The sequence below is a fragment of the Rhodamnia argentea genome, chromosome 4 (assembly GCF_020921035.1).
Source record: "Rhodamnia argentea isolate NSW1041297 chromosome 4, ASM2092103v1, whole genome shotgun sequence".
Classification (NCBI taxonomy): domain Eukaryota; kingdom Viridiplantae; phylum Streptophyta; class Magnoliopsida; order Myrtales; family Myrtaceae; genus Rhodamnia; species Rhodamnia argentea.
In genome coordinates, this window is record NC_063153.1 from 22525507 (window position 1) to 22538200 (window position 12694).

The 12694-nt window shown below is 38.6% G+C and overlaps 1 protein-coding gene across 2 annotated transcripts; it reads right to left on the reverse strand.

Annotated features, from left to right (window-relative positions):
- Positions 1-208: 208 nt before the first annotated feature.
- LOC115740643 (inosine-5'-monophosphate dehydrogenase-like) lies at positions 209-5107 on the reverse strand. Of its 2 annotated transcripts, XM_030674173.2 has the most exons (5): positions 4919-5107; positions 3259-4249; positions 2761-2940; positions 1481-1735; positions 209-702 (listed from the first exon to the last, which is right to left on the reverse strand). In XM_030674173.2, the coding sequence occupies exons 2-5, from the start codon at positions 4243-4245 to the stop codon at positions 631-633; spliced, it is 1494 nt and encodes a 497-aa protein (XP_030530033.2). In that variant the 5' UTR covers positions 4246-4249; positions 4919-5107; the 3' UTR covers positions 209-630. The 2 variants fall into 2 exon arrangements, with proteins under 2 accessions (XP_030530033.2, XP_030530034.2); XM_030674174.2 differs by lacking the exon at positions 209-702 and having other exon boundaries at positions 1643-1735; positions 2712-2940.
- Positions 5108-12694: the final 7587 nt, after the last annotated feature.

The following is a 12694-nucleotide window of genomic DNA, read 5'->3' on the forward strand; positions in this document are numbered from 1 at the left end:
AATAATGTAAAGTTTTTCGACATTTTTTTAAAGAATCCGAAAGCGGACACACGGGCAGGGGCCTGCCGATGGCGTTGGCTTCGTTTCCCTTACAAAACCATACAAATATACATGTACATGTGATAAATTTCTCACTATAGACTCTGAAAGCGTTATAGGGGTCTGCTCCATGACCAATGCGATACAACCAATCAATTAGAACAGAACATGAAGACAACAATATATTTTCATTTTCAGTTCAAATGAAAACTGAAACTTCCGGGAACCCGACAGCCCTTAACATGAAATACAATGTGAATGGTACAGCTCTCATCAAGTTAACAGTGAGACCTTTAAATAGCAAAACCCAACCCCGATGCTTCCCCACTTCAATCCCTACCTAACCTTATCTAAGAATCGCCTACAGATTGATATGATCCGCCATGTTAACTCGAGATAAGCGAGGGCGAAAAAACGAGCTCAAGACAAGTTCCAATGTACATGAAGAGAGCTCTGGCGGCCATGACCCACTCCCTAGCAGTTATGTCCTCATTCGATGCCAATAACACAATGGATGTCATTCAATGGCCAGCTCCTTGAATTTGATGTTGCTTAACCTGGCAAGATCAACTTCAGACAGGAAGAGGAATCTCAGAATGGTTTCTTTTCAAAGGAGACCAGCCCGTGGACTCCGCCTTCAATTTGGGCAGCTCCCGATCTTACCTGTAACAAAAGAAGAGCATAAGGAAACTGCGCAATTATACGCCTCATAAGCACCTGTGAGAGGCTACAAACAGACCAAATGATTAAAGGTTCCACTGCAAATAATGGGATGTTACGATCTGATTTTCATCCAGTACAAGGTTCGGCTTTCAAGTGGTAAATCCAGCAAGAAGTACACAAATGCTACACAGTGGAGTTCTGCTAATTTATCAAACAGATCCATCGACCTTTTCTAATCTAATATATGAAAGTAAGGACATAAAAAGCCACGTTTCTCTCAGGGTTCTCTTATATTTGGAATTCTAACAATCATTACCAGTTAAGAATTCGTCAGGTTTACTTTACTAATCACATTCCTCTTTGCAATAAATCAGTACTATTATTGTCAGTGCCGTAGTTTCATCGAAAGATTCCAAGCAACATTATTCACGAAGAAAAAAAAAAGTCTCTCTGTTCCCCTTTCAACAAACAATGTTGCAAAGAGAAAGGGCATGCTCTAGAACATTGGATAAAGGATACCATTTGGCACAACTTAAGAATAATATACAAAAATTTAAAGCATCATAAACTGTAATATTCTCTTAATTAACACTTAACAAGTACCTAAAGGCACCATTCAACAGATTCCAATAATTAAAGAGCAACTGTCCTATGATCTTTTCAGACAATAAAACTTCAAGCAAATAGTTAAAACTCAGACAACCTATCAAGACTATTGAGAAAAGTAAAAGCCAAAACAAACCTTTATAGAAATTACAACAATATAGAATGGCCATACCTCTAGCCTCAACGATGTTTTTATCATGTCATGAGCATCTCTTAAAGACTGAGCTCCAAGATCTTGGAAACCTTGCTTAACAGCTTGCATGGTATAAGGGACAAACTTTAAGACCGACCCTTTATCTGCAACTGCACCGACGACACCCTGTGCAATCTTGAGTTTGGATGTGTCACCCAAGTATCTTGCATCACTCCCTTTAGTCATTGCCTCAAGTGAACCCATGCCTCGGTACTTTTTCAATCGACGACCATCCTGAAAAAGCCAAAAGACACTTCAGTAAAATAGGTCAGAAGAAATTATCCATAGCAACCAAATGAGTCCATGCAGAGAAGATAAATGCAAACCTATCAGCTTAATTTTGAAAATGTTTCTCCTGAAACAATTCTTAAAAAGACCAAGCCCATAACCAACTCTCATATGACATGGTTGCGGTCAATGACAACCAAATCAACACTTACACTAAATCAATTTTATGAATTTTTATCCATTACGTGAAGCACATGGTAGTTAATAGAAGATAGATAAAAATAGGATTTAACCCTGCAACCATGGTGTCACATGATAGGACAACCTGACACGCTCCACAAAAGGATAGTCATATAAGTAGTACTTTTTCTTTGCTGGCTCAGGGAAGGCAAGAGGTAGCTGTGAGTATGTATAAACAAAACTTAAGAAGTATAAAAGCACGCCCTCCATATCAATCGTTACAAAATCGTCAAATTACAAATTGAATATTCATTTGGAAACATTCTTGGACGAAAACTAGTAGAATTCTCAGTTTGCCTTTAAAGTGCTTCTGGGAGATTCTGATCAAATTACTGCTAAAGAAACAACACACATAAGTTCCTCAGCCAAAAGTCTAGTTTAATAAAAATTTATGATCTCAGCTCTTTATTTATTTCTCAGAACAAGTGAAAGCTTCATTTTGTAACTCCAATGAAAAGAATATCAATATATAGAAAGTGACAAAAAAACGTTTTCCAGAGAGCGCTAGGAAAAGAATGCTCAATTGACCAACAGTAATTCCGAAACAATTGCAAACAAGACTTAAGGTTTCATTCTCAATCCTAAGATGTAACATGGTGAAAAAAACAAAGACATTGGAGTCAAAAACACTTGGGCAGGACGTTCAGAGTTCTCCATCCAACCAACCATACCACATGTCAACAGCAAAGAGAGATGTAAAGGAAACAGAGATAATTTTCCACTGATGAGAAACATGTGGCACCTTATTGAGAGCAGAAAAATTACGCATAGCAGTAGTAACTACAAATTACCTGAACCACATAAGCACCAGGAGCCTCCGTACTTCCAGCTAGGAAGCTTCCCATCATCACAGTGGATGCCCCAAGGGACAAAGCTTTGACAATGTGCCCAGAGTTTGAAATGCCACCATCCGCAATGATTGGCACACCATATTGAGAAGCAAGAGATGAAACCTTGTAGACAGCAGTAGCCTGAACAGTTTACAAGAATAAGTTAATTAAAGAAATCCTAATCAGAATGAGTGCTTAGGGGAAGCAATTGGAAAGAAGATTAACAAAATTACTTCAAGGACATATACTCGTCACATCATTTTAGCACATAATAATTTGGACAACAAAGTATTATTCTATAAAAAATTATTGTCCTTAGGGTATGTCGCCCACTCAGTGCAGTGAGTCATATCTAAAAAAAGAGAAAAGGAAAGATAATATGCAATCCAACCTATTATATTGAAGCGTACAAAAACAAAAAAAAAACAGAAAAAAAGAAGATATGCCAAGCGGCTTTACCTGCCCACGTCCAACGGCACGGACCTCCTGGGTGGTACAAATAGAACCAGACCCCATGCCAACCCTCAAACCATCAACCCCAGCCTTGATCAAATTATCTGCCTGGTACATTGTGACCACATTGCCACCAATGACATCCAACTCAGGGTACGTTTTCTTCACGTACTTGATCATGTCAATCTGATAAAGGGAATTTCCCTGAGAACTGTTGAGCACCACCACATTGACACCAACCTTGACTAGGTGCTGCAGCCTCTCCTTATCCACCTCTCTTGTCCCTATCGCTGCTCCCACCATCCACTCTCCATCGGGACCCACTGAACCCCCTCTCACCAATCTGGGGTAGCCTCTCAACCTCTCCACATCCTCTCTCCCGGTGACATCTACTGTCTCTCCTCCCTTAATTATTGGCGTAAATTCTTTCTCTGCCTTCTCCTCAAAGTAGCAGATCATCCTTGCCAAATCACAATCCCAAGGGGCAAAATCATGGGACTCGACCATGTAATCAGCCAGCTGTGTTTCCTTGTCTGTGAGGTTCATCCAATCAGACTTGGCTACATAACCCACCAACTTTCCACGGCAATCACCAGAGTCTGTGATGAGGATGCAAGGAGCATCGGCAAAATCCTCGATGGAGATGATGGAATCAGAGGGAGATCGAAAGACAGGATTGGAGAGGACAGGGAAGCGGGAGGATTTGGCCGCTTTGACTAAGGAGGCTTGGTCGGAGGGAGAGATATTGGCATGAATGATGCCGATGCCGCCAAGAGCTGCCATGGCTCGGGCCATGGAGGATTCTGTGACAGTGTCCATCGGTGAGGAGACACATGGGATGTTGAGAGAGATGTTGCGCGTGAGCTTGGTAGAGAGTTCAACCTGCTCCACTGGGAATCCAATATAGCCTGGGAGGAAGATGATATCATCATATGTGTAGGAGTAACCCTGATGGAACAGCTTCTGCGCCGAATACCCATCCTCGAACTCCATTATCCTAAAAGCCACTTTTGAGATTGACTAAATATAATCATAGAACTCTCAAATAGACCTACCGTTTGGCAGACTTCCTTCAAATTCAAAATCAAATTACAAACTTCCCAATAAATCTACAACAGATTTGAGTGGTGAGAATACTAAGCAGACCTCTGCACACTATTATGCTCATTCTTTTTCTTTTCGCAGCAAATATAAAGGATAAAATGTCATTATACTGGATCCCCACCTACGTCACCAACCGTATAACACTCACAGCATGATTAACGCGAGCAGATAAGAGAGGCAAGATAAGCAAACTGGTGCTTATGTTTGTGGCGTCAACACTCAGGCCATGGATTTTGCGTGAAGCCACTGATAACATGGGAACATAAAGATAGATACTCGATTATGGATCAAAACTGCTTGTAAGAATGGCTGATGAAACAAATTACATCATGCAAACCCTAACTATTTTATAACTTCCTCTCAGAGGCATATCATCGAACGGTTCATGGGCACTGCGAAAGTTCCGCCTAGCTATGGAACCGAAGAAAAATATCTTAACCCAAAACAACATTAGAACGACAACAGCATCACAAGCCATCCAGGAAAGACTCAGATTCCAAGTTATCTACCCAAGTAGTGTTAAAATGACACAAAGCAGGGGAGAGAATGGGGCAAGCGTTACCTGGTCAATAAGCTAAAGGCAAAGTCACGGTGGATGATGACTGAATCAGAGAATCAGAGTGAAACTTCAGTTGGTTAGAGGATAGAAACCACAAACACCGAACAACCTTCAAGCAAACGTCTGGTTTCGCTGAGATTTCCGGTCAGGACACCAGAAGAAGCCGCCTCTGTGAAAAAAACGCCAAAACAGGGACTCTCTGGCCTCCGGAACATCAGGGTTGGAAGAAAGGCGTCTCTTTTTATTTTTGTCTCTCCATGTTCCACTCTTCTAGCCATGTTAAAATAGTTCTCATTGCGGGTTCAGTTCAGTAGGCGTCATCTTCTTCACCAGCGAGTCAATTCACTTTCGCTTCCTACTCTCCTGTGAGGAAGCAACCCAATCTGGTGTTGGGCTAACAATCGTGGGCTAGAAGGAATTTATCTGGATCAGGCCCACGTTTACTTTGAGGCCCAAGCCCAAGGAACAGCCTTTTGACAATCAGGTTGGGGCAGATTCGGATTAAGTCCGGGTTTTTTTGGGAGATGAATTACTCAAGAGATGGAAGTATTTTGGTCATTTTAGGGTAAGCCACTCGTACAGCAGAGGATCCATATCCTAACTTCAAAAGACAAATTTTAGTTCAAGATCAGATTAGTACTATAATTGCACAGGAATCGATTGTGTAATAGTCTGCGGATGACTGTTAGGTTTTGGGCTACAAAAAAATAAGTAATAATTAATTATTAAAAAATTTGGGGTCCCGTTCCTTTGAGAATTTGTGGCCCGCAACATACTATTATTCTCACAACCACTCAAAGACTGTTATGCTAGCAAAACCCTTATTGTACCTTAATAAGCTCGTGAATCGTAATATTTAGATTTTCATTCATGCATGAGTCAATAAATATAAGGAAACAACCCATCATCATCTACAGAATAGCTAGTAGAATATATCGATTCCTACATGAAGTCTACTAAACGTTAAGCCAGAATCCCAACATGGCGTTTGGCCTAGATGACAATTAGATGAGAAGAGAGTTTTCCCATCTTTTATGAGATTTTGAGTTCCAGTCTTGTTGGGAGCACTTCCTGTGCGCCATTAAGATTGCCCGAAGAGGTGGACATGCTCGAGAGCAGAGTTGAACGTCACACGACCGCTTTAAGTTCAAGAGGAACGTATTATAAGCATGAACTTCAGTATCTATATATACCCGAAGAGACCAAGAATGCAATAGCTGCTGCCGACGAGCAACGTCAGACCGCCACCATCAGATTCGGCAGTAAACACCACGTCGTTGCATGTCACAGATACGTCAAATGTGGGAACCCACCACCCGCCTAAGCCGAGCCTCCTACCAGAGCTCAGAACAGCATCGACCCTCACCTCACCACGCTCCAAACCCAACACGAGGCTCTTAATGGAGAGATCGTTCGCCATGGGCAAGGCGGAGTGAAAATGAACTCGAACGTTCGCACTGCTCGCGGCTTTCTGAAGGAAAGGACTGACCTTGGCGTGGGCCAAAGGAGCGGAGTCCAAGTAGATGGTGGCCTTCGTGCGGGTGTACTTAACGGGGACGAGTTTGCTCGGGTTCTCGACCGTGAAGACGAGGGTCCATTCGGTGGCGACGCGGGAGTCAGAGACGTTGAAGGAAGAGAGGGATGAGGCCGGGTCGAGGGAGAAAGTCGGGGACATGGTCGCGGGTATGGCTAGGAAGATGATGATGGGGAAGCAGAGAGAGAGCGTCGCAGTCACGAGGCACTGTTTGACGACCTTGCGACACCGACGAGAACCGCGGTGGGCCTCTTGCTCGGTCACGGGAACGGAGGACATGGTCCGCTGTATGACCTGGCTTGTACTGGCTCTACGGACAACAGGGCAAGCTCGATTCAGAACTTGGGAGCAGCTTTGGTTTTTGGTGGGGGGAGAGGTTATGAGTCTTCGTTTTATATAGGTGTCGGCTACGTCGCCTGGTTCGAAGTTAGACGTGTAAGTAACGTCCGGGGTCATTGATCTTAAAAGAATGGAACGAAACTAAAGGTGGCGCAAAAAAGGACAAAAAAAAATTCTCCCGAAATTTCGTAGCACCTGTTGAGATCCGCATAGAGACGATGTCATAATGATGATGTCATTGATGGTTCTCCACCATTATGACATCGTCTCTATGCGGATCTCAACAGGTGCTACGAAATTATGGTTGAATACTATAGATTTCCAATCTACAAAAATGTCAATCCCGGAACTTAGCATGAAAAAACCACTTGCTTTTTTCTCATGTCCAAAAGGAAACATGCTTAAGAGTTTGTCGTTTTATGTCCAACGATGACGGAGATGGTGCTAAAAGAAAGCGTGTATTGCGATCTCATTCTTTTTTCTTATTTTAGTATTGAAATTTGCTAACATAATAATTTTTAATTGACCATAAAAATAACATGTTGTAGATCATAAATTCATGAAAGAGTAGACTCTATAATGTTTTATTATTGTTTGTTATCTTTTTTTTTCCCTTATAATCAATCCCACAGTAAAAAAAACCTATCATGTAAGTATATTTCCTTAGGCTACGTTTAATCGTTGGGATAAAAATAAGGATATGATATGTTTCATTCTATCATATATTTGGTAGATATCCTAGATAAGATAAAGGAGATATAGACGGGATATAACCCAGATATAAATATCCTAGAGAAGGGAATGTGATAGATCCGGATAAGATTTCTCAAGAGAGCAGACTCGAGGAGAACCAAGTTTTTTTTCCACAATCACCCTCTCCTCTATGCCGAGCCACCTATCTATCATGCCGGGTTACCTCTTTGGCGGCGCCGATCGTCAAGTGTGGCTGCCTCTCCGGCGACGCCAAGTTGGGGTCTACAGTGGCAAAGCCAGGTATCTCCACGATCCGTTCTTTCATCGATAGTTTGACGTGATGTGAGATCATGTTTCTCATTCATTAATCGTTTAAACCTTTTCAACATTCAAAAGAGGTCTCGACATATTATGAAAAATTCGAGATTGATCATCGACTTTCAAAGTAACTCTCTTGGATGATCTGTATGATTACATCTTTAACTTGTGCAAAAAGGCTTAATAATTCCATTGTTTATTACTTATTACTCACTTGACAAGAAAAAGAGCAAGGCCCGCGAATCATTTTCAAAGAATTCGACTCAAAATCAAGACCCCTAATTTTACTAGGTCTGTTCAATCAATGTTGTTCTCGAATTTAGATTGCATAAACCTCTACTCAACAATATCTCACTCATGAGAACTCATTACTGAATAATTTCTATAGCATTCTAATGTTTCAGCGGAAGAAAATCGATCTCAGCTATGCCTTGCCTCTACTTATCCAACATTATATCCACAGTTCACCAAATAATAGATAGAATGTATAAAATTTTTGGATTTTTTATTTTATCATATCTAGTAATATCTTGACTAGAAATCTGAAAAACAAATGCAGCTTTAGTAATTATTTTCTTACTTTTAGAATGTTAAACAACAAAAATATTGCAATTGCATCTCGAGTCCAATGACCCATATTGACTTTGGTTGCTATTTCTGTTTTTCCATCCTCTTATTTTTTCGCGCTCCCCTTTGCAACTTTTTTTTAAAACATCTTTCACATCCAACGAAGATCCTTAACAAGAAAGAAATTATTGAGAAGGCATTCCATGTGTGGCTTTTTTTCGAACATCTTTTGCAAACCGTATTTATCTATACCACAAAAAAATTAAATTGATACATTTATAATACATTTATTCTAAATATTTTTTTTTACCACCCAAATTGATACACCCGTAATAAATTTATTAAAAATATTCTTTTTTATCATCAAAAATCTCAAAGTAGTACATCTGTGACAAATTTACCTCAACTTAATTCTTTTACCATCAAAATATCCAACCGAGTAAATTTATCCCAAGTGTATCGATTTAGGATTTTTTATAGTAAAAGAATTAGATTGAGGTAAATTTATCACATGTATACCAGTTTGAGGTTTTTGATGATAAAAAAGAATAACTTGAGGTAAATTTGTCATATGTGTACCAATTTGAGATTTGTTATGGTCAAAAAAATAATTTGAGATAAATTTTATTACATGTGTACCGATTTGAGATTTTTGTGATAAAAAATTAGAGAAGTATTAATTTAAGGTTTTTCATTGTGTTAACCCTACTTTTAAATTTGTTGTCCACATCTTAAAAGGTCATTAGTCCCTTTGCTAAAATCGACATGGTTTTGTAGCATGATTATGCCAAAAGTTCAAAAAGGTCTACGCCACTTCCGTTGAGTAACTATTCCCACAACTCTCCCACGTTCCACGTCTTCCCCTCTCACATGGACCAAGTCGAATTCCCCGTGGCACGAACTTCCCCTGGGCAACGGCATTGTTTACCATCTTTCCGTTTATTTCGCGAAAAATTGCAACCTATTGTGAATAGTAAAATCATATAAGACCCAATACTTCGAGTTTATCAAATGAACAGGATTTCCTGTCGCTCAACTAATAAATTCGTGCATCTTCTTTTCTTTTCTTTTTTCGAAAATTCGGATTCACCTCATCGCACCTTTTTGCGTTCTTTTAATTCCACCTTCATGTGAGGTGCAAGAACCTATGAGCTCGAACAAAAGGAGCCATAATGATGATTAAACGAGTGTCGTGGAGCCGATACCTTGTCAGAACTAGTCGGTAATTTTGAAGAGAGCTCGTAATTCCGCATAGCAATGAGTAATTTCAAAGTGTTTGTAACCTACACGAACAAATGTTGATAAACTATTGGGAGAGTTGGTGCTTTTGAGACCATCAAAGAAATGGTGGTCAGAAAAGATTCGGATAATTTCACATAAGACCCGCTAAATGTAACGATACTCCGAAGATCCAAAAATAAGCCTCGGTAGATTATCGGAACAATTCATCATAGTTGATGATATTAATTAGGATTAGTCACTCGAACACAAACAAAATTAGTTGGTAAATACAATTTGTCTTGGTATACAGATTTGATACACAAAAAATGGGGTGATTTATTATTTGATGTGAAATATGAACAAATTGTTTTTTCTTTTGGTAAAAAACAAATTGTTTTTTTTTTTTGGCAATCGAGGTGTCCGCGCGGCCGGCGAGCTATGGCTCAAACCAGCGGTGAAGAACGACTAGTCCTCGGGGGTGGCTAGCGCAGCATCCCACCGCCACGACCCCCCGCTTAAATCACCGACGCCTACAAATTTCGAACCCAGGACCTCTCGTGAAAGGAACCGGGCTCAAACCAAGAATTGTTGAAACTAGCATATTGGAAGATCAATTAGCCAAAATAACCATGAATAACTACGATACTATAAGTTTCTTCTTTTTGACCAAATCCGTCGCGGTAGCAAAGGCGGAGACCGTGAATCCCAAATTTTTGTGGGAATAGTTTTCCAAACAACCGGAATACAAGGTGGTAACTGACTTGAAATAAGATCATTCATGATTAGACTTAGGTGGCAACTCAATTAAAGATAAATTGTTCATATCGCAAACAAACAGTTGGTAATTTTCAACCCAAAAAAAAAAAAAACAGTTGGTAATTTTGTATTAAATTTATTTGCCCGATTACAAAATTTGACAAGAAAAAAAAAATACTATAATAACAATTAGCAATTCCAAAATAATAAAATAAACATTAGCAAGTGACTCGAATAATATATGTGAACATAACAGTTGACAAGAGGAAAATTGGTTAATCATTTTTTGGTCGGGAATTGGCTAATCATTCACATGGTAAATTTTTATAAAAGTTAGTAACTTTAAGCGTCAGTAAGTTGCAAAAATAAAATTTGGTGATTGTTAAAGCAATTGGTAATATTGCAGGTGCGGATAAACACCGGTATGACAATCGATCACAACTCTCCATGTAAACTTAATTATAGGAGCTTAATCTATATTCCTTCGGCACTTCAACTAGACGAAATCGGTGCATCAAGTGGAATTGATAAAAGTACAATAAGCTTAAGATATTTTTTTCTTATAAATCTCTCAAATTTCTGCTACACTCGGAAAGGAAAGCATATGCTCGATAAATAAATTTTCTATAAAATTCATTCACGATGCAATTACGCATAATGTGGATTCACTTTTAGACTCCGTTTATTTCACGAAAAATTAAATGATTCGACTAATATTTTCCCAAAATCGATCTCTTGTATCGCTTAAAATAATAAGTTAATGAAAAATTCTTTCCCATCGACAATGATTTATATCCAAATATTTTTGCAGACAAAGAAAAAAAGTTTAGTTCGTTTATTATTATAAGCGATACAGACTATCGTTTTTAAGGAAATATTTTTTAAATTATTTATTTTTTACGAAATAAATAGACCCTTAATCTATTTTCTCGACGATAATCATTTAGAGGAGGAGAGGACACCACAAGCGAATGTGCTAGAAATCTCGGACTAAGATAAGATTGTCGTGTGTGACTCGCCTCGAAAAGGTGATGAGATGACCAACATTTCTTTTTACCTCACTCCCAGCCAAATAATAAAATTAAAGGAAAAATCACTAAAAAAATCTTAAATTATATCTCATGTGACATATTTATTTCAAACTTTTCAAATTTGTACTCTAATGATGCATTACTCCAACTTTTTTTATGAGACAAAAAACCTCAAACTTTTATTCGTACGACACATTTCCCTTGAATTGTTTTTTTTTTTACACAAAAAAATTCAAACTTGTAGACGTGTGATACATTTAACTCAAAATTTAGGATAAATATGTCATACTGATATAAATTTAGGATTTTCGGTATCAAAATTTTTTTAAAGATATATATATATATATATATATATATATATATATTATAGTGAGCATAATTTGGAGTTTTTGATGACTTTTATCCTAGAAATTATAACAACAAACAATGAGGGGTTTACATCATGAAAAATCCTCAAAATTGTATAATCGTGCCATATTTATTGGGAAAATTTCATAAAAGGACCCCAAGTGCCATCATTTTCTCAAATAATGGTTTGAAGTAGGTATTGTTTCAAAGAATGGCTTGAAGTGCCCCGATTGTGTCGAAGAAGGGCATGAAGTGCACATTGTTTCAAATAAAGGCCTCAAGTGACTATATTAGTCTAAAAAAAGAGCCCGAATCGGTTTAGTTAGGGACATTTTGTCATTTACTATTTTATTTTTCCATTTTTCAAGAAATTTTAAAAAAAACATTAAAATAAAATAAAATAAAACAAAATTAAAAGAACATAGGTAGGAGGTTTTTGACCTCCCGCCTGTGTTGCTTTTTTTTTTTTTTTTAATTTTCTATTTTTGAGCCGATGGCCGAGGCCCTCACCCGGATATGGGCGAGGGTCGGGGTCCTCTCCCGACTTAGGCAAGGGCCAGTAGGCCCTTGTTGCTGGTCGGCGGGGTCGCCGGCAACCTCGATAGCCGTAGCCACTGCCCCACCGGTGGTGGGCTGCGACCATAAGCGGGAGGTCGGTCCTCCCGCATGTGTTCCTTTTTTTTTCTAATAATTTATAAATTTTCTATTTTTGATTTTTTGTTTTAATTTAATTTAATAAAAAATGAGATTAAATTTATATTTTTACAAAAATACCCTCGATCGGTTGAAAAATTTAGTCGGCCGGTGAGGTCAAGCCCTTATTTAAAATAACCATAACCATTTCAGGTCATTCTTTAAGACAATGATGGCACTTTATATCCTTATTTAAAATAAAGGCCACTTTAATAAATCACAATGAGTATGATTTGGAGTTTTTGATGATTTTTATCCTAGAAATTATAATAACAAACA